At 41.2% G+C, this 22,781-nt stretch overlaps 1 protein-coding gene across 10 annotated transcripts in view; it reads left to right on the top strand.

Moving 5' to 3' along the window:
• The window catches only part of usp48 (ubiquitin specific peptidase 48), a 227,292-nt gene that overhangs the window by 64,331 nt on the left and 140,180 nt on the right, over positions 1-22,781 (top strand). For all 10 annotated transcript variants that reach the window (XR_011883341.1, XR_011883340.1, XR_011883342.1 and 7 more), the window contains 2 exons: positions 472-599; positions 8,577-8,701. Coding sequence is in view for 7 of the 10 variants with exons in the window: in XM_072245076.1 (XP_072101177.1) it covers positions 472-599; positions 8,577-8,701 (253 nt within the window). In the remaining 3 variants the exon portion in view is untranslated. The remainder of the gene's footprint in view (positions 1-471; positions 600-8,576; positions 8,702-22,781) is intronic.

Below are 22,781 nucleotides of genomic sequence, written 5' to 3'. Positions count from 1 at the left end.
GATCACCTTGGTCTGAGGCACACAACAAGAAAAAATACTCCTTTCATTGGACGGCACACATTCTAAAGCCCCCGTTATCTCTAGCCATAACCCAAACACTGCTGCTACAGAAAAACCATTACTTTAGCAGTGCTTCTACAGAAAGACCATTACATTACAGGAAAGACCATTTCCTGGCATAATTTACATATTACTATTTAACTATTTATGGTTTTATTACTATTTAATTATTTATGGTGCAACTGTAACGAAAACCAATTTCCCCCGCGATCAATAAAGTATGACTATGACTATGGCATTAGCAGTGGAACCTTTCTCAGGGTGTTACAACAATAAAACATGAAAACTTTCAAGAGGGCTGAATACCTTTTATAGGCACTGTATAGCATGCAATGAGCAACTGTATTAAAAGTAGAAGCAAGTAACTATTTTCTAAAACATTATTTACTGTTGTATGTTTTTTTATCTCAGATTTTGAACCACAGTCCATCTGTGAGCACCTTCAGTACTTATTTGCTTTGCTTCAGAGCAGCAATAGACGATATATTGATCCTTCTGGATTTGTAAAAGCATTGGGCCTGGATACGGGACAGCAACAGGTATGTAGACGTGAACCTAGTAACTGATGTGTTAAATTATTATTCGTGGATGTACACATACAAAATACTGGAGGAACTCAATGGCAATCATCATGGAGGCTGCTCATCCTTCTCGTTTTGTTGCCCTTTTGAAGCAGGAAGGCATCTGACTGTAGCAGTGAGACACTGAGGATATCCATGAACAACCCCACCAATTGGTTGGCACAGGTTTTCAGTCCCCAACCAGATACTCCATTAGGACCTGATGTCTTGTGAGGGTTCACCCTCTTGAAAAATGTTCTGACGTTGCCCTCCGTGACAGAGGTCACAGGGTCACCAGATGCTTCAGTGAGTCACATAGGTGTAGTTTTATTCGCCCTTTCAACACCTGCATAAAAGGAGTGAACTATCCCAGTAATTAATGATGTTATGTTCTGTCTTGTAGGAAGTAGTGGCCTGCAAGCCCTGACAGAGGTGAAGTGCATCTGATTCAATCTCTAATTTCAATTGGAAATTTCATTTTTTGCACTTAAGTAGCCTTCTGTAGGTCATAACTGGACTTATTGAATAGTTCTGGATCACCAGTCTTGAGTGCCACAGACCTAGCCCTCAGCTCAATGGTGATGTGTAGAGGCCAAAATGGCAGCGACTCTCCTTGATATTCTTGACTTGCACATTGACAGGAGCAGCATTTTTACTACATGCATGGTGTTCTTATGTGTAATGAATGAGTTTCAGAATTTTTGTAAACTTTGAAAGTAATTTATATAAAACTTTGGAAGATAAATTTGTTTATTGATGGAGGTGATGCCTCTCTTCAAACAATGCGGTCCTGTTCTATTGGGAAAAAAAAACTAGGTCGACTGTACCTCTTCCTAGAGATGCTGCCTGGCCTGCTGCGTTCAGTCCTGACGAAGGGTCTCGGCCTGAAACGTCGACTGTACCTCTTCCTAGAGATGCTGCCTGGCCTGCTGCGTTCACCAGCAACTTTGATGAATGCTACAGTTGGTTACAGAAATAGATTTGAGAAAAAATTGAAATAATTATGGTATTAGAAATTCCAATTGGAGTTGTTGGTGAGGAAGCGAGAAGAACTGATTAGTTGATATGTTTGAACGGTAACGTACACAAGGAGGATAGTTGCCATTGCTGCGTTTTTGTATTCTTTGGCATATGAGAGTTGAGACAAGTGCGAAAGATTATTTATTGGTTTTCAACTAAACTGGAATGAGAGCAGGGAACAAAAATGATTGATACGGTAGGAGGGTCCTGTAGATAAGTGAAAAATATGAAGATGGCGGTGGCAGGTGTGGAAGTGACACTTTGAGTTTTGAATTTATGACATTGAGCTTTCAAACAGAGTCAGATTTGTGTGACAGATCATGATAGGGACCATATACTTGGGGCTGGAGTGACAATGTTTAAGGATCAAATCTGCCAGTTTTCCTTGAGTAATCAGTTGATCCTGAATTAGTGTGCATTAATTGAAACATCTGAATGTAATTGCCTAACAAAATAGCACACCAGTATTTTGTGGACAATTAAATATTGTTTTCTAGATTACTGTTGCTGTATTTTCCAGATTTAACTTGCAATCATAGTTCACTACAACACAGAAACAGGCCCTTTGGCTCATCTAGTCCTTACTGAATTATTAATCTGCCTTGTTCCATCATTGAACTGGCTGGTGGTATTAGTGTAGTGGCATCAGTGCCGGACTTTGGGACGAAAGGTCCTGAGATCGTATGCAGCTGGCTCCCTGCATGCTTTCCATTAGTGCTGGGTTAGGAGCTGATGATCTCTTTGGAAACTCACCCGGCAGAAGGCAACGGCAAACCACTGCTGTAACTTGCCTCGTACACGGTTCCCCGCTACGTCAGAGAGGCGTGGAGGGAAATCGTCTGCTAACCGGAGAAATTCCAGATGCGACATACCTTTCCTTTCCTTGTTCCATCAACCTGTACCTGGACCATAGCCCTCTAAACTCCTCCCATCCATGTACCTATCCAAATTTCTCTTAAATGGTGAAATTGAACCCATTGTTAATAGTTATCCTATCTATACTCATAATTTTTATACCCCTATCAAATCTCCCTCATTCTTCTACACGTTAGAGATTTATTTATTTCGAGACATCCGGCCCTAATAGATGTGTCACAAGCAGGCCACTGGTTTAACCCCAGCCTAATCACAGAACAATTTAAAATGACCAATTAACCTACTAAACGGTATGTCTTTGGACCATGGGAGGAAACCAGAGCACCCAGAGGAAACACAACATTCTACAGAGAGAACATAGAAACTCCTTACAGAGGAATCTGGGATTGAACTCTGAGCTCCAAGCTGTGATAGTGTCACAATAACCGCTTTCACTCAGGTCCTCAGATCCTGACAATTTTCTCTACGCTCTTTAAATCTTGTTGATATATTTCCAGTAGGTAGGTGACCAGAATTGCAAACAATACTCCAAATTAATCCTCACCCACACCTTGTACAACTCCTGTACTCAGTACTTTTATTTATGACGGCACACTTTATGACCCCACCTATCTGTGATTCCACTTTCAAGGAATTATGGATCCATATTTCCAGATTCTCCTTTTCTACCACGCTCCTCAGTGCCCTATCACTCACTATTTCAGTCTTACCCTGGTTTGTCCTTCCAAAGTGCAACACCTCACTTGTCTGCCTTAAACTCCATCTGTCATTTTCCAAGCTAACTTTTTCCATTTTGTTCAGATCATGCTGCTGCAACATTTGATAGCCTTCATCGCTGTCCACTGTGCCCCCAGTTTTAGTGTCATTTGCAAATTCATTTGCAGACTGATACAGTTTGGCACCAGCGCTGTCACAGGAGTTGCTAGTCAGCATTGAACTCAACATAGGGCTGCCTGAGGGAATATCTCTAGATTTCTCCTTGGGGTTTACTTCTGAAGCTTTCTCCATGATTGGGTATAACCGTAGTGGAGGATTAAGATCAGAGTATTCCTTCTCTTAGGTGAGCTGCTAACCTCAGCTGACGAGCCCCATCTGCTGAGAGCAGTTGGTATTAAGGCGCCGGTACCCGCTCTTGCCCCTTCTCCTGTCAGTAGAAACAGTTCTGCCAGGCTTTGTAGTTAAGCCACATGTGTAGACCAGGTTATTAGAGGCTATTTGAGATGCACACCATTGAGATCATTCAATAAGTAGTGGTAACTCATCGACGGTCCAGCACCGATTCCTGCGGCACTCCACTAATCATAGGCCTCCGGTCAGAAGTGCAGCCATCTACTACCACTTTCTGGCTTCTCCTGCGAAGCCAATGTTTAATCTAATCCACTATTTCATCCTGAATGCCAAGCAACTAAATTCTTTGACTAACCTGCTATTCGTGACCTTATCAAATGCGTTGCTGAAATCCATGTAGACAGCATCTCCTTCTTTGCCTTCATAAACTTTCCTAGGAACTTCCTCAACAAACTCTATAAGACTGGTTAGAGGTGACCTACCACCCAAACCCATGTTGACTGTCCCTAATCCGTCCCTGTGTATCCAAATAGTTGTATATCCGGACCCTTAGAATACCTACGGATAACACCCACTACTGATGTCAGGCTCACTAGCCTATTCTTAAACAACTGAACAGCATTAGCTATCATCGAATCCTCCTATACGGCACCAGTTGCTGAGGACTTTTAAAATATCTCTGCTAGGTTCCTGCAATTTCTGCACTAGCCTTCCACAAGGTCCGAGGGGACACTGTCAGTCCAAGGGGAATTATCCACCCTAATTTGTTATAAGACAGCAAGAATCTCCTCCTTTAATCTGTGTATGGTACATGACTTCACTGCTGTTTTCGCTCACTGTATAGACTTTATGTCCGTCTCCTGATACAGATGTAAAAAATCCATTTATGATCTCCCCCATCTCTTGACACAATGAGTAGATGACTACTTTGATCTTCAAGAGGACCAATTTCAAAGTTCAAAGTAAATTTATTTTCAAAGTATATGTATGTCACCATATACAACCCTGAGATTTATTTCTTGTGAGCATACTCAATAAATAAATTAATAAATTAATAATGAATAATAAGCATGATAGAATCAGTAAAAGACCGCACCAACTTGGGCATTCAACCAGTATGCAAAAGACAATAAACTGCATTTACAGAAATGAAGAGTCCTTGAAAGCGAATCCGTGGGTTGTGGAAACATTTCAATGATGGGGCAAGTGAGGTTGAGTGAAGTTATTCCCTTCGGTTCAAGAGCCTGATGGTTGATGGGTAATAACTGTTCCTGAACCTGGTGGGTGACTCCTTAGGCTCCTTTGCCTTCTTCCTAATGGCAGCACGAGAAGTGAGCCTGTGGTGCACCTATGCTGATGGAGATGGTGGAGGAGATGTTGTTGCTAGTCCGAACTGACTGGAGTTTGCAAATTGAGGATCCAAATGTCTTAGGCGGTGAGGGTTCCTGATGACGGATCCTCTTTTTCTGCAACACCACTTTGCGTAGATGTGCTCAATGGTGCACATTTTAAAATGGTGGGGAGGGCTTTATCCGTGATTCACTGGGCAGTATTCATTACTTTTTGTAAGAATTCCCATTCAAGGACATTGGTGTTTCTGTATCAGGCTGTGATCCAGCCAATCAATAAACTCTCCGCTAAACATCCGCCATTGTCAAAGTTTTAGATGTCATGCTAAATCTTTGCAAACTCCTAAGGATGCAGAGTCGTTACCATGCTTTCTTTGTAACTGCATACGTGCTGGGCTGAGGACAGATTCTCTGAAATAATAACATCGAAAAATTTAAAGGTGCTGACTCTCTCTACTTCTGATCCTCTGATGTGTACTGGCTCATGGACCTCTGGTTTCCTCCTCCTGATGTCAGTAAACAGTTCCTTGGTCTTGCAGACATTGAGTAAGATATTGTTGTGGCACCACTCAGTCAGATTTTCAATCTCCCTCTTGTATTCTGATTGGTCCCCACCTTTGATTCAGCCTACCACAGTGGTGTCATCAGCAAATTTGAATATGGCATTGGAGTTATGTTTAACCACACTGTCATAATTGTAAAGTGATTAGAACAGGGGGGCTAAGCACATGGCTTGTGGTGCACCTGTGTTGATGGAGATGGTGGAAGAGATGTTGTTACCAATCTGAACTGACTGGGGTCAGCAAGTAAGAAAGTTGAAGATCCAATTGCATAAGGACGTATTAATGCCAAGGTCTTGAAGCTTATTGGTTAGTTTTGAGGGGATAATGGTATTGAATGCCGCGCTATAGTCGATAAAGAGCATCCTGAAGTATGCATCTTAGTTGTCCAGGTATTCGAAGGTTGAGTGAAGAGCCAATGAGATGGCATCTGCTGTGGACCTGTTGCTCAGTCACTAAAGCACTGGTATAATTAAATTTTGCTTGAAGCAGGTGGGTACCTTAGACTGTCGAAGTGAGAGGTTTAAGATCTCAGTGAACACTCTAGCCGGGTGATCAGCACAGGTCTTTAGTACTTGGCCATGTACCCTATCTGAGCTGGATGCTTTTCGTGGGTTCACCCTCCTGAAGGCTTCTTGCATGTTGGCCTCATCCTGAAATCATAGGATCATCAGGGGCTGTGGGAGTTTGTGATGGTTCCTCTAGGTTTTGATGGTCAAAGCAAGCATAGAAGGCATTGAGTTTATCAGGAAGTGAAGTCCTGTTTTTGCTTGTTTTAAATATATAAGAGGTGATAGTATTCAAGCCCTGCCACAATTGTCGAGCATTCTTTGTTGATTCTAGTTTAGTCTGGAGTTAGATGGCTTTCTGGAGATCATACCTAGTCTTGTAACTGTCTTGGCCACCAGATTTGAATGTTTCTAAACTGGCCCTCAGCAGACTGCCGATCTCATGGTTCATCCAGGGCTTCTGGTTGGGGGAAATAAATGATTTTGTGGGGGCACACTCATCTAGAACTGTTTTAATAAACTGTTTTAATTTGTTCCCTTGCAAACCTTTCGCTCTTAATATATTTGTAGAATCCCTTGTGATTCTCCTTCACCTTGTCTGCTCAAGCAATCTCATGTCTTCTTTTACTACTCCTGATTTCCTTAAGTATTCTCTTGCATTTCTTATACTCCTCAAGTACCCCAAAGGTTCATTTATTATCATGTGTCCATACGATTCTGAAATTTGTCTTCTCCAGATAGCCACGAAACAAAGAAAGAATGTGAAAGTCATTCAGAGAGAAACATCAAACCCCTCCCCTGCACAAAGAGGAACAGGAACATCAACCCCACAAAAACAATCTCTCCCACTCACAAAAAAACTAACAACATCAAATCTGAAAAACCCTCCCCTTGCCTAACAAAATGGAAAAGGAACAGGCAATAAAAAAAACACAGAATATAAAAACTATAAGTCTGAAAAAGTCCACAGTCCATAAACACAATGGTCCAATCCATAAGTGCAGAACCACGATACCATCCTCCAATATCACCAGAATTCATTGAAATAGAGAGACACCATACGAGGCAGAGAGGTCTACCCATCTGCCATGGCAAACAACACAGCGATAGGCTGTTCACAGACTCCCTCAACGGCAGTGATCAAAAGGAAGGCAGTCAATGCTGAACTCTTGCTCGCCATCCACATTCGCCTTGATGTCTCAACCTTCCTTGACGATTAATGGACGCTTTAACTGGCAAAGTGGAGTTGAACATCGGCTTATGGCCTGTCTCGAAGTTTCTTTGCACAGAGGCTGTCTGAATACGCGCTCGCTTCCTGAGATCTTCTCGGAGACAGCAAAGCGCTGGATCACTCAAACAATCACCAAACTGTAAAGCGCAGAGTCTAACAGTCCCAGAAACACGTCTGAAAAACAGACATATGAAGAGTAAAAAAAAGACATTTTTGTGACCTATCTGGAAGATGTCAACCGAGGAAATGTATGCTGGTGCCATCTTGACTGAATACCTTCCTGCCTACTGTACCTGCTCTGTACCATCTTCCTCTTAACCAGGGCCTGAATATCTCCCAAAATCCAAAGTTCCCTGAATCTGTTTGACAGAAACATACAGACTCTATACACTTAAAATTTCACCTTGAAGGCCTCCCACTTACCAAGTACACCTTTGCCAGAAAACAACCTGTCCCAATCCACACTTGCCAGATCTTTTCTGAATCATCAAAATTGGCCTTTTTCCAATTTCAAATCTCAACCCGAGGACCAGACTCCTTCTCCATAATTTTAAGAACTTTGAAGTTATAATAAGAACTGTTATAATTTTACAAAAGCACTGGAAGTTATTTGACAAGAAACAAATGCTAGACTAAATTTAAGGAAGGTAATTGGATTTTCATGTTCTTAGTTGCCCCCGATAACATTGGGTTGTTAAACTATTTCCAAAAGCATTTCGGAACCTGCTGCATTGAAGTACATCTACAATCATACATTGGACATCATGGGCAAAGGTGATATCGCTCCTTCCCTGCAGGACATACATAAACCAGTCCAATAGTTTTATCATCACCCTTATTGATGCTTGTGATTTATTCCTAATTTATTTAATGCTTCAATGCAAATTTTGCATCTACAGTGGATATTAACTTGGAATATTTTATCTTCAGATCACTCAGATACAAGTTCATTATCTTAACTATTATGCCATCTGGAGGCCAAAGGCCCATTCTGGTTTTCAAAAGGACCTTCACTGCGGATATAAATTCTCAATTGTCTTCAATTAATCGCAGCTTTATTTAATCAATTTCTGTTTATTTCTATGTTTACCTGTATTTACTGCTTCAGATGCACCTGACTCACTTTTAGCATTTTCTTTTTGTCTATTAAATTGTGATATTTATGCATTCGAAGATTAAGCTATTAATTATCTGATTGCATTTGGGAGTATTTATTGTATTGTGTTTGTTGGCCATTTTTTGAAACTCCAGAATTTATTCCGGTCTTGGCTAACAATGCTAGGAAGACCTTTTGCTATAATTCAATTATAAAATATTTTAATCTACTGTAATTATGTTTACAGGATGCCCAAGAATTTTCCAAGCTTTTTATGTCCCTATTAGAAGACACATTATCAAAACAGAACAATCCAGATGTACAGAATATTATCCAGCAACAATTCTGTGGACAGTATGCATATGTCACAGTGTAAGTGAATGAAAATGTATTGCTTAAATTGAGTAGTGCTGAAAATGTTCTTTGAATGTTTCATCCTAATATAAATATATCTGTATTTTCGATATTTCCCTCTGACATTAGGAGCCATTTGGCCTATTGAGTATATGCCTACTCACAGAACAGTTCCATTCTTCCTCTTCATTTTCCCTGTGATCTGTCAATCATGGGAACCATGTTCTCATCAACACCCCACTGATTCGGCACTTAACTACAATGGCAGTTCACCTACAGGCTCATGCACCTTTAAGATGTGGGAGGAAACCAGAGCATCTAAGAGAAACCTATGTGGCCCCTGAGAGAACATGCAGACTCCACACAAACACCACTGATATCAGGACTGAATTGCCACTGTACATAAGAGAAAAGAAATGGCAGGTAAAAACTCTGCCGAAACTGGTGTCATTTCCACATTTTGCTGGAAGTTTGTATTTTTTGACCAGTGAGCTTGGCTGGTGTCCATATTTCAATCCAAGAAAGATTTTTTTTGGTATACTATTTTTTCATTTCTGCTTATTGTATCACACTCAGGTCCTATTAACAACAGACAAACCACAAACACACAATGAAAATGTCATATTGGTGCCCAATATTTTAGAAATTACTGCTGAAAATAACTGATCAGTTTTAAGATTTCCCTGTGCATATCCTCAAGATTTTCTTTCGTTGACCCAAGGCACCCATTTATAGTGTTATTATTTTATATATTATTAATATTAACTCGTCAATATCAATATCTTTCCGGTGGAACCATTTAAGAAGGCGACTTGTGCGCGCAGCTCCAATGGAAATCTTCAAATATTTCCATTTTAGACGGCTACAACAGCAATTCACAGCTATGGCCATGGACAATACAGTAAGCAACATCATTTTAAGGCTTTCAGAAAAATTTTTGCTACTCAAACATTGACGAATCTCCGACCGCAGTCAACCTTTACAAGTGCAGTACCCCTTTAAGACGGCGGAGGAGAGGCTGCGCTGGATTAAAGGTCTGTTTATAGAGAAGAGGGTTCCGACTTCCACTACCATCTATTCTGCAGGCAAATTTACAGTCTCCGGAAAATAAAGTGAAGGACCGCAGAGCAAGATTGCTGTACCAGAGAGACATCAGGGACTGTTAATGTTTTTTGTTTCACGATGTCTTGGCTATTCTGGACACAGCGATACAGCTTGCTGACTTCATGATTCACTGCCAAGATAGACTGCTGAGTCTTTCAAAGGTAGAAGAGGTGGAGTATGCTTTATGATTAATTCCTTGTGGTGCACAAATGTGGCGGTTCTGTCCCAGTCCTATTCACCTGACCTGGAATATGTCATGATCAAATGTCACCCAGATTATTTGCCACAGAGGATTTCAGCTATCATCTCGGTAGTGGTGTATGTTCCATCTCAGACCCTTGTCAAACAGACTATATAGAGTCTAGACAAACTCAGTGATATATTCAACAGGCATGAAACGGCGCACCTTGATGCCTTCCTCATCATTTTGGGGGATTTTATCCAGACTGGCTTGAAAAAGTCCCTAAATAATTATCACCAATATATATGTCACTTGTGGAACTAGAGGACCCTACACACTAGACCACTGTTATCATCAAGAACCCTTAATGTGCCATCCCATGCCCGTACTTTGGAAAGTTTGCTCACCTGGCTGTATTTCTAGTCCCTGAGTATAGGCAGAGACTGAAGACTACAGCACCAGTAGAGGACGAAGAAGGTATGGACAGAGGAGCATTTAAAAGACTGATTTGAGTTGGTGGATTAGACAGTATTCAGAGATTCATTGTTGAGTCTGAATGAATATGCCACAGTTGTCACTGACTTCATTAAACCTGTGTGGATGAGTGTGTGCCTATGAAAACAGACCAATAGGTTTCATTAGGTACATTTAATGTCAGAGAAATGTATACAGTATACATCATGAAATTCTTTTTCTTCGCAAACATCCACGAAAACAGAGGAGTGCCCCGAAGAATGAATGACAGTCAAACGTTGGAACCCCAAAGCACCCCCCCCCAGCTCCTCCCTGTAACGCTCAAGCAGCAACATGGCAATGGCACCACCCCCACACCCACCAGGAAAAAGCATCAGTGCCCTCCACCGAGCACTCAAGTGTGCTCTGAAAACCTGTGCCAACCAACTTCGTGGGTGTGTTCAAAAACATTTTCAATCTCATTGCCACAGTTGGAGTTCCCACTTGCTTCAAAAGGGCAACAATCATGCCATTCCCCAAGAAGTGCAGTGTGAGCTGCCCTAACGATTGTCATCAGGTAGCATTCACATCTACGTGATATAGTATTTGAGAGGTTGGTTATTGCTAGAACCAACACGTACTTAAGCAAGGACCTGAACCCACTGCAATTTTCTTATCACCACAATAAGTCTACAGCAGATGCGATCTCATTGGCTCTATTTGTGGCTTTGGATAACCTGGACAATAGTAATACCTTTGTCAGGCTGCCGTTTATTGACTGTAGCTTAGTGTGTAACACCAACATTCCTAAAGCTCCAAAACCAGGGTCTCTGAACCTCTCACTGCAACTGGATCCTCAGCTTCCTCACCAAAAGACCACTGTCTATGCGGATTGGAAATATCATCTCCACCTCACCGATGATCAACACTGGTGTGCACCACAAGCATGTGTGCCTACCCACTGCTCTACTCTCTCTACACTCCTGTCTTTGTGGCTAGGCAGAGCTCACGTGCCATCTATAAATTTTCTGACAACACAACTATTGGCAGAATTTCAGATGCTGATAAATAGGAATACAGGAGCAAGATAGATCAGTTGCTTGAGTGGTCTTACAGCAACAACCTTGTACTGAACGTCAGTAAGACGAAAGAATTGATTGTGAACATCAGATAAGGTAAAACGAGAAAACACATACCAGTCCTCATTGAGGGATCAGAAGTAAATGATGAGCAATTTCAAGTTCCTGGGTGTCAGCATCTCTGGGGATCTATCCTGGGCCCAACAAATTGATGCAATTAGAAAGAAGGCACAACCGCAGCTATATTTCATAAGAGTTTGAGTAGATTCGGTGTGTCACCAAAGATGCTTGCAAATTTTTACAAATCTGCCATGGAGAGCATTCCAACTGGCTGTATCACTGCACTGGAGTGAAATAAGCTGCAGAAAGTTGTAAACTTTGTTAGCTCCATCATGGACACTACCCTCCCAAGCATCCAGACATCTTCAGTGAGCAATGCCTCAAGATACCCTCTTCTCATTGTTACCATCAGGGAGGACTTCTGACTTCTCTTAGACATTGAAATCAAGCTTGCAATGATCTGCAATGGCAGATTCATTCTACACTCTCACGACACTCTGAGTGAAGAAGTTTCCCCTCATGTTCTCATTAAATATTTCACCTTTCACCCTTATCCCATGGCCTCTAGTTCCAGTCCCACCTAACCTCAGTGGATAAAGTTCACCTGCATTTACTTTATCTATACCACTCATATTTTTGTATACCTCTATCAAATCTCGCCTCAATTTTTTATGTTCCAAGAAATAAAGTCCTAACCTATTCAATCTTTCCTTATAACTGAGTCTTCTAGTTCTGGCAGCATTGTTGTAAATTTTCTCTGTACTCTTGCAATCTTATTTACGTCTTTCCTGTAGGTAGGTGACCAAAACTGCACACACTACTCCAAATTAGACCTCACCAATGTCTTATACAGCTTCAACATAACATCCCATCTTCTGTACTCAAAACTTGGATCTATGAACGCCAATGTGCCAAAAGCTTTCTTTATGACCTTATCTACCTGTGCTGCCACTTTCAATAAATTATGGACCTGTATTCCCAGATCCTTTTGTTCTATTGTACTCTTCAGTATATATGTATATGACTTTCATTGTATATGACCTATCCTGGTGGGTCCTACTAAAGTGGAACACCTTGCACTTGTCTGCATTAAGTTCCATCTGTTACCCTCGTACCCCATCCGTTATTTATTTATATACACACATTCTTTTTCTCTCTCTCTCTCTCCTTTTTCTGCCTCTGTCCCCCTCACTATACCCCATGCCCATCCTCTGGTTCTCCCTTCCCCCTTTTCTTTCTCCCTAGGCCTCCTGTCCCATGATCCTCTCATATCCCTTTTGCCAATCACCTGTCCAGCTCTTGGCTCCATCTCTCCCCCTCCTGTCTTCTCCTATCATTTCGGATCTCCCCTTCCCCCTCCCACTTTCAAATCTCTTACTAGCTCTTCTTTCAGTTCGTCCTGACGAAGGGTCTCGGCCCGAAACGTTGACTGTACCTCTTCCTAGAGATGCTGCCTGGCCTGCTGCGTTCGCCAGCAACTTTTATGTGTGTTGCTTGAAATTCCAGCATCTGCAGATTCTGATCATCTTCCATGTTCCATTACACCCCCAGTCTTGCTGTCATTCACAAATTTGCTGATTAAGTTAACCACATTATTATCCAGGTTGTTGATATAGGTGACTATCAAAATACTCATGTATCCCGTCCCTCAGAATACCTTCCAATAACTTTTCCACTACTGATATCAGGCTCACCAGCCTATAATTTCCTGGTGTATTTTTATCGCATTTCTTAAACAGTGGAACAAAATTAGTTATCCTTCAATCCTCCAGTACCTCGCGTGTCGCAAAGGATGATTGAAATATCTCTGCTAAGGTCCCTGCAGAAATTGCTTCCCACAGGGTCTGAGGGAACACCTTGTCAGGCTCTGGGGATTTGTCCATTCTAATTTGCCTCAAGACAGAAAACACCTCATCCTCTGTAATCTGTATAGGGGCCATGGCCTCGCTGCTGCACTGCTTTATTTCTATTGACTCTGAATCCATCTCTTGAGTAAATACTGATGCAAAAAATGCATTTAATATCTCCCTCGCAAACACGAGGAAATCTGCAGATGCTGGAATTTCAAGCAACACACGTAAAAGTTGCTGGTGAACGCAGCAGGCCAGGCAGCATCTCTAGGAAGAGGTACAGTCAACGTTTCGGGCCGAGACCCTTCGTCAGGACTAACTCAAAGAAGAGCTAGTAAGAGATTTGAAAGTGGGAGGAGGAGGGGGAGATCCAAAATGATAGGAGAAGACAGGGGGGGAGGGATGGAGCCAAGAGCTGGACAGGTGATTGGCAAAAGAGGTATGAGAGGATCATGTGACAGGAGGCCTTGGGAGAAAGAAAAGGGGGAGGGGGAAGCCCCGAGGATGGGCAAGGAGTATATGAGAGGAAATGAGGGAGAAAGAGGAGAGAGAGAAAAAGAAAGTGTGTGTATATAAATAAATAACGGATGGGGTACAAGGGGGGAGGTGGGGCATTAGCGGAAGTTTGAGAAGTCAATGTTCAGGCCATCAGGTTGGAGGCTAGCCAGACGGAATATAAGGTGTTGTTCCTCCAACCTGACTGTGGCTTCATCTTGACAGTAGAGGAGGCCGTGGATAAACATATCAGAATGGTCCACGTCCCATTCCCATTTCTTTCCTTTCGTATTTGCAGTTTGTTGTCTTCTGCACTCTGGTTGAATGGCCAAGTTGGGCTGTCTTTCATTGATTCTGTTATGGTTATCATTCTATAGATTTATTGAGTATGCCCAGAAGAAAATAAATTTCAGGGTTGTATATGGTGAAATATATGTACTTTGATAATAAATTTACTTTGAACTTTGAATTAGCTTTCTACTTCAGAAGTAAATAATTATCCAGGTGCATCTGTTCCTGTTACTCAAAACATGCCAGTTAGTTCTTGCTGCCTGTTCAATTTTACTGTATTGAAAGAAGCATACAGCACAGGAATACAAGCAGCACACATAAATGCTTTTAATTTTTTATTACCCTTAATGCATTTAAGGTAATCTTACATGTATAGGGAAAATGTTCTTGGAGTTTTCATACTTTATCACAATGCTTTTACTTTATATCATTGAAAGTACAATAGAATTTATGATAATTCCAAAGCTGAAGTATTTAGATTATCTTAGAACATAGAATAGTACAGCACAGTACAGGCCCTTCGGCCTGCAATGTTGTGCCGACCCTCAAACCCTGCCTTCCATGTAACCCCCCCCACCTTAAATTCCTAATATACCTGTCTAGTAGTCTGTTAAATTTCACTAGTGTATCTGCCTCCACCACTGACTCAGGCAGTATATTCCATGCACCAACCATGGGGGAGCTTCCCTCTCCCGCAGAGTCACATCTGCCAGAAGTGCATGCGGCTGGGCAATCTGGAAGATCATGTTAGGAATCTGGAGCAGCAACTGGATGACCTTTGACTCGTAAGGGAGAATGAGGCAGTCATAGGTGAGAGCTACAGGGAGGTACTCACACCTAGGCTGCCAGAAGCTGGTCGTTGGGTGACAGTCAGAGGGGGGAAAGCGAAGGTGAGCAGACAGGTAGTGCAGAGCACCCCCGTAGCCATTCCCCTGAATAATAAGTTTACCATCCTGGATACTGTTGGCGGGGACGACCGACCAGGTGTGAACCATGGTGGCAGGGCCTCTGGCACTGAGTCTGACTCTGTGGTGCAGAAGAGTGGGACGGAGAAGAGGAGAACTGTCGTCATTGGAAACTCTATATTCAGGGGAGCAGACAGGAGATTTTGTGGACGTGAGAAGGACACCCGCATGGTTTATTGCCTCCAGGGTGTCTCTGACTGGGTGCACGACATCCTGGTACGAGAGGGAAAGCAACCAGAAGCCATGATACATGTTGGCACCAACGACATAGGCAGGAAGAGGGATGAGGTCCTGAGGTGTGAGTTTCGGGAACTGGGCAGAAGGCTGAAGAACAGGACCTCAAGGGTGGCATTCTCAGGATTTCTGCCAGTGCTACGTGACAGTGATGGTAAGAATTGGAGGAGATGGCAGTTGAATGCGTGGCTGAGGAGTTGGTGCAGGGGGCAGGGTTTTAGATTATTGAATCGTTGGGATCTCTTCTGGGGAAGGTGGGACGTATACAGATTGGATGGGTTGCACCTGAACTTGAGGGGGAGCAATATCCTTGCAGGTAGGTTTGCTAGCATGGTTCGGGAGGGTTTAAACTAATTTGCAAGGGGGATGGGACCTGGAGCAATAGAGCAGTGAAAGAAGTGCATGGAGTAAAGCCAGATCTAACATACAGAGAGGCTTTGAGGAAGGAGAAACAGAATAAATGGTGTTAAGGTAGAAGGGCTAAAGTGTGTGTACCTCAATGCAAGAAGCATCAGGAACAAAGGTGATGAACTGAGAGCTTGGATACATACATGGAATTGTGATGTAGTGGCCATTACAGAGACTTGGCTGGCACCAGGGCAGGAATGGATTCTCAATATTCCTGGATTTCAGTGCTTTAAAAGGGATGGATAGGGGAGAAGGGGAGGAGGGATGGCATTACTGGTCAGGGATGCTATTACAGCTACAGAAAGGGTGGGTAATGTAGCAGGATCCTCTGTTGAGTCAGTATGGGTGGAAGTCAGGAACAGGAAGGGAGCAGTTACTCTATTGGGAGTATTTTATAGGCCCCCTGATAGCAGCAGAGATACCAAGGAGCAGATTGGGAGGCAGATTTTGGAAAGGTGCAAAAATAACAGGGTTGTTATTATGGGTGACTTTAACTTCCCTAATATTGATTGGCACCTGATTAGTTCCAAGGGTTTGGACGGGGCAGAGTTTGTTAAGTGTGTCCAGGACAGATTCCTATGACAATATGTTGACAGGCCGACCAGGGGGAATGCCATACTAGATCTAGTATTAGGTAACGAGCTGGGTCAGGTCACAGATCTCTCAGTGGGTGAGCATCTGGGGGACAGTGACCACCACTCCCTGGCCTTCAGCATTATGGAAAGGGATAGAATCAGTGAGGACAAGAAAATTTTTAATTGGGGAAGGGCAAATTATAAGGCTAGAACTTGCGGGTGTGAATTGGGATGATGTTTTTGCAGGGAAATGTACTATGGACATGTGTCGATGTTTAGAGATCTCTTGCAGGATGTTAGGGATAAGTTTGTCCTGTTGAGGAAGATGAGGAATGGTAGGGTGAAGGAACCATGGGTGACAAGTGAGGTGGAAAATCTAGTCAGGTGGAAGAAGGCAGCATACATGAGGTTTAGGAAGCAAGGATCAGACAGGTGTATTGAGGAATATAGGGTATCAAGAAAGGAGCTAAAGAAAGGGCTGAGAAGAGCAAGGAGGGGGCATGAGAAGGCCTTGGCAAGTAGGGTAAAGGAAAACCCCAAGGCATTCTTCAATTATGTGTAGAAAAAAAGGATGACAGGAGTGAAGATAGGACCGATTAGAGGTAAAGGTGGGAAGATGTGCCTGGAGGCTGTGGAAGTGAGCCGGGTCCTCAATGAATACTTCTCTTTCGTATTCACCAATGAGAGGGAACTTGATGATGGTGAGGACAATATGAGTGAGGATTATGTTCTGGAGCATGTTGATATTAAGGCAGAGGAGGTGTTAGAGTTATTGAAATACATTAGGACGGATAAGTCAACCCACCCTTCTACCCACATCTAGGTCGTCTTACCTAATGGTGTTTTGATCTGGACTTTGCTGTAATCCATTCTCTTCCAGTTACAGTAATATTAAATATTATCTCATTAGTTTTGCCATTAATTTTAATTTTAAAATATTACCCATGTTGATTCAATATTGGCACCGTAGAATACTAAATAAAATGTACAGTTTTTTTTCAAGGTCCAGGAGAATGAACAACTAAGTTTGATGTGGGTGTTTTGGTTTATGTAGATGAAGTTGTAAAATTTCTTTGGATTCTACTATTACGGGCATTAGATTGTGAGAATTTACTGTAAGGCCTGCAAAGATAATTTCTGCCAGGAACTCTGAAAAGGTTGCTTTTGCTGGTACATTGGACACAAAGTGATCAAGTGCTTTCAGGATGAATTTGAGGGATTGTGCTGCAAAGTATGTGCTTACTGTATTGTACAAAAGGTCAATGCACATGTAAAAAAAATTCTGTAAAGCAATGATGCATTCAAAAATAATGAAAAGTTTCTAAATACCAAAAATATTACCATAAAGAGCAGCAAACAGTAACAAACTAAGTCAAATTAATATTTGGTGTGACAAAATTAAAGCTGCATTAATTTTCTTTGAACAGCATTGTACAGTTTGGAGAGGTCTCTTGAGGCACTAGATGGAGTAAGTTGCATTTTGGATTTGCTCCGTTCATTTTTCAATCTTTTTACCACCCTTTTACCATCTATATTAAAGCATTTATAACACTTTTATATGCTTGAACTTTGATTTTTAATCGATGGAAATGAGTACCAGAGGGAAAAAGGCATTAGCTGAAGGCAAGGAAGCCGGTAATGGAAATGGAAAGAAAGAAGGTGACTCTCAACATCCTAAGTCTTAACTCACTTTGGAAGCTATGTCAAAGCTCCTGGATGATAAATTTGATACAAGATTTTCTAATTTGGAAGTATTGTTAAAGGAGATCGAAAGTAGACTGGGAACACTTAAGCGGGAGTGTGAAAAACAACAATGGCAAATTTCCGAACTCAATGAAGCTGGTATTATAAGGCCCCATGTGCCACCTAGGCACTAAGGGTTCAGACAACGACGACCTATTATATCCAATTTTTTCTTCCAACCATCCAGAACTGATCAAGCTTTTCTTTTACGGAAAACGAAGGGAATAATATGTTTTCATGATTTATTCATGGATAATTGTCTCATGTCCTTTGAACAGTTGTCTAATAAATATAATTTGACTAGATCACATTTTTTCAGAGATTTACCCATTAGAAACTTTTTAAAGGTTATTTTACCTACTTTTCCGATATCACATCAAGCTGAAATTACAGAAAATATTTTAGGTTTAAACCCCTATCAGAATAGTTTAATATCAATTGTTTATGATTTAATTACGAAAATACATTTAGTTATGTCTGATAAAATTAAGAATGAATGGGTAAGAGAACTTCAGCTATCTTTACCCATAGAGAGATGGGAGAAAATTGTCCAACTAGTTAACACTTCTTCAATGTGTGCTAAACACACTTTGATACAATTTAACATGGTTCATAGGGCTCGTATAGGATAAGTTAGCTCATGTTTATGGTCATATAAATCTTGTCTGTGACAGATGTAATTCTGAGGTAGCTTCCTTGACACACATGTTTCTGGTCTTGCCCTCTTTTGGAAAAATGTTGGAAAGACATTTTTGGTATTATTTCAGTAGTTTTGCATATTGATTTACAACCTCGTCCCATTGCAATTTTTGGACTACCAATGATAGACTTTAGTCATTTATCCCCTTCAGCTTGTCATTTGATTAGTTACATTAATAGCCAGAAGATCCATTTTATTTAAATGGAAAGATTCTAAACCCCCTACTACATTTCAGTGGTTTTCCCAAACTTTAACATGTTTAAACTTGGAAAAAGTTAGGAGTGGTACCACTGATCCTTCAGTTAAATTTGAAGAAACATGGAGGCCATTTATTCAACATTTTCATGTGATGTAAGTTGACCTTGTCTGAATCCTTTTTAATAACTTTTTGTTTGTGTATAAAGGACCAGAGTTAGTGACAAATAATCATCTTAACCGATGAAGCATGGCAGCCCAGTCTTTGTTTTGGTTTGTTTTTTTTTTAGTGTAGAGGTAAAACTTTTTTTTTGAATCTTTTTCATGTTCAGTTATTAAGAGATTGGGAGGTTTGAATTAAATATGTTACTCGGACTCTGTGTCTGTATATGTTAACCATTATTAATGTAATCCCGATCTCTATTATTATCATTGTTATGTTTATCAATTTGAAACTCAATAAAAAAGATTGAAAAAGAAAGCATTGTACAGTTTGATTTAAAAAAGCAACTAATGTTTCTTCGAAACTTCTTGGAGAACTTGCTACAGTTCTTCCACAGGCTTTGGCCGTCTTGCTTGCTTCTGTCTTTCCAGATATTCCTAGACAACCTCGATCATGAGATTTGGGTCTTTATGGAGGCCATGTCATGTGTTGCAGAACTCCTTGTTTTTTTTTTGTTGAAGATAGTTGTTTATTGTCTTGGCCATATGTTAGGTGGTGTTGTCCTATTGCAGAATGAGGTTGCAACCGATCAGTCACCTCCCTGATGGTATTGTCTGATGGATGAGAATCTGCTTGTACTTCTTGGCATTGAGGATTCCGTTCATTCTTTAATCACCAATTCCATTTGCAGAAATGGAGCTTCAAACCTGCAGGGAACCTCTGCTGTGCTTAACTGTTGGCTGCAGACATATAACCATATAACAATTACAGCACGGAAACAGGCCATCTCAGCCCTTCTAGTCCGTGCCGAATGCTTACTCTCACCTAGTCTCATCTATCTGCACTCAGCCCAAAACCCTCCGTTCCTTTCCTGTCCATATACCTATCCAATTTCTTTATAAATAACAAAATTGAACTTGCCTCTACCACTTCTACTGGAAGCTCATTCCACACAGCTACCACTGTCTGAGTAAAGAAGTTCCCCCTCGTGTTACACTCGTGCATTTAGCGCCGTCCAGTTCTTCTACAGACAAGCTGCCTCCTGTTTGAAACAAAAACTTCAAATTTTGACTTGTCAGTCCAGAGCTCTTGCTGCCATTGTTCAATATTCCAGTCCTTGTGTTTTTGTGCGTAGGTGAGTCTTTTGGCCTTGTTTCCACTTTGGAGGAATATCTTTTTAGCAGCATCTCTTCCATGAAGACCACTTCTGACGAGAATTCTCTGGATTGTTGAGAGGTGTACTTGCCTTCTGTGAGTTCAGAGCTGATAGCAGTGCTGGACTACTTCTGTTTTAGAGGGAACGTCGGTTTGATGTGTCTCTCATCTGCTGCACTCAGCTTACATGGCCAACCACTGCTTTTCTTGTCCTCAACCTTACCAGTTTCTTCATGCTTCTTCAGAAGAGCTTGGACAGCACATCTGTCTGCCGCAATATTTTTGTTTGGGAGAGACTTTGCTGATGCAGGATAACCACCTTGTTTTTTGTTGTTAGGCTCACTCTTGCCATGGTGTAAGAATTGATGATTTGAAGGTTAAACCATCACAACTGCTGTGCAGTTTGGTTGTCCTTTTCCTAGTTTGATTCCTTCTACACCTGTGTCTGTGTCAGTAAATCAGTATAGTTCATTCAACTCATTATGTCATTGAACGTTAGTACCTGTTTGTTATCTTTGTTTAATCATGCACTGAGTTATATACCTACAAAGTAGTGAAGTTTTTTAGTTGAAAGGTCATCTATTACTTAGTATATTACTTTCTTTAACAAAGTACAATCATTTTTCTGTAACATCTAATTTTTTTGGAAAATTAATGTTTGAAAATCTAAAATTTACTCTGTTCTGCAGACGCACTAATACAGAAGACAAAAATAAACATCTAAAATAAAATTTATATAAAAAATCACATGTGCCTAAGACTTGTGCACAGTACTACATAAAATAGAGGAGCTGCCATTTCAGATTTGTTGAAAGTAGCATCACAGGGAGATAGGGTCGTAAAGAAAGCTTCTGGCACACTGATCTTCATAAATTAATGCATCAAGTACGGGAGATGGAATGTGATGTTGAAGTTGTGTAAGCCATTGGCCTAAGGCCTAATTTGTGCAGTTTTGGTTAACTACCTACAGGAAAGATGTAAACAAGGTTGAAAGAATACAGAGAAAATGTTGCTGGATCTGAAGGATCTGAGTTATAGGGAACGATTGAATAGGTTAGGACTGTATTCCTTGGAATGTAGAATATTGAGATTTGATAGAGGTATTCAAAATTATGAGGAGTATAGAGAGGGAAAATGCAAGCAGGCTTTTTCCACTGAGGTTGGGTGGGACTACAACCAGAGGTATGGGTTAAGTAGAATAAATATCGGAGGCAAGAGGCAGATGCCCATTCTCAAAAATTTCAGATGGAATTATGTTGATATTGTTTAAGTAGCATATTTACTGTCAAAATATATTGAATGTTAAGGAGCTGCTGTATCTTTATAGCCAATGTGTTCTCACAGAAACACAGAAATCTACAGCACATGATGTTGTGCCAACCATGAAACCCACTCTCGAAACTGCCTGTAATTTCCCTACCACAGAGCCCACTATTTTGCTAAACTTCATGTACCTATCTAAGAGCCTGTTAAAAGACCCTATTGTATCTGCCTCTAACACCTTCGCTGGTAGTGCATTCCACGCACCCGCCACAGTCTGTGTGAAAAACTTACCTCTGACATCTCCCTTGTACCTACTTCCAAGCACCTTAAAACTATGCCTCCTCGTGTTAGCCTTTTCAGCTCCGGGAAAAAACCTCTGGCTATCCACACAATCAATGCCTCTCATCATCGTATACATTTTTATCAGGTCCCCTCTCATCCTCTGTCGCTCCAAGGAGTAAAGGCCAAGTTCACTTCACCTGTTCTCATAAGGCATGCTCTCCAATCCAGGCAACATCCTTGTTAATCTCCTCTGAACTCTTTCTATAGTACCAACATCCTTCCTGCAGTGAGGTGACCAGAACTGAACACAGTACTCCAAGTGGGATTTAACCAAGGTCTTATATAACTGTAACATTACCTCACAGTGTTGTAATCTTAAATAAACTTCTTCAATACACCAAGTTTGGTGTCATTCACAAACCTCTAAGAACCATAACAGTATTGTTATCCAGATTATTAATGTGTTGTTTGTCAGCTATGTTAATGATTCGTATGATGGCAAAGTGGATCAGGAAATTTGCTGATGACACTAAGCTTCGGGGCATAGTATTCAGTGAGGAACGCTATCAAAGCTTGCAGTAGGATTTGTAACAGCTGGAAAAATGGGCTGAAAAGTGGCAGGTGGAATTTAATGCAAACAGGTGTGAGGTGTTACACTTTGTGAGGACAAACTACACAATGAACAGTAGAGCATTAAGGAGTGGGGTAAAATGGAGTGATCTGGGAATATAGTTCCATAGTTCATTGGAAGTGGTGTAGATAGGGTAAATGGAAGCAGGTCTATTTTTCACTGAGGTTGGGTGAGACTAAATATTTAAGGGATCCTGATAGTGAGCTTCTTCACTCAAAAGATGGTGCAAGTGTGGAATTTGTGGATGCAGGTTCAATTACAATATTTTAAA

The sequence above is a fragment of the Mobula birostris genome, chromosome 27, assembly GCF_030028105.1.
Source record: "Mobula birostris isolate sMobBir1 chromosome 27, sMobBir1.hap1, whole genome shotgun sequence".
Lineage (NCBI taxonomy): Eukaryota > Metazoa > Chordata > Chondrichthyes > Myliobatiformes > Myliobatidae > Mobula > Mobula birostris.
The sequence above is the reverse complement of the archived record's forward strand: the minus strand, read 5'-3'. Positions and strand labels throughout refer to the sequence as shown.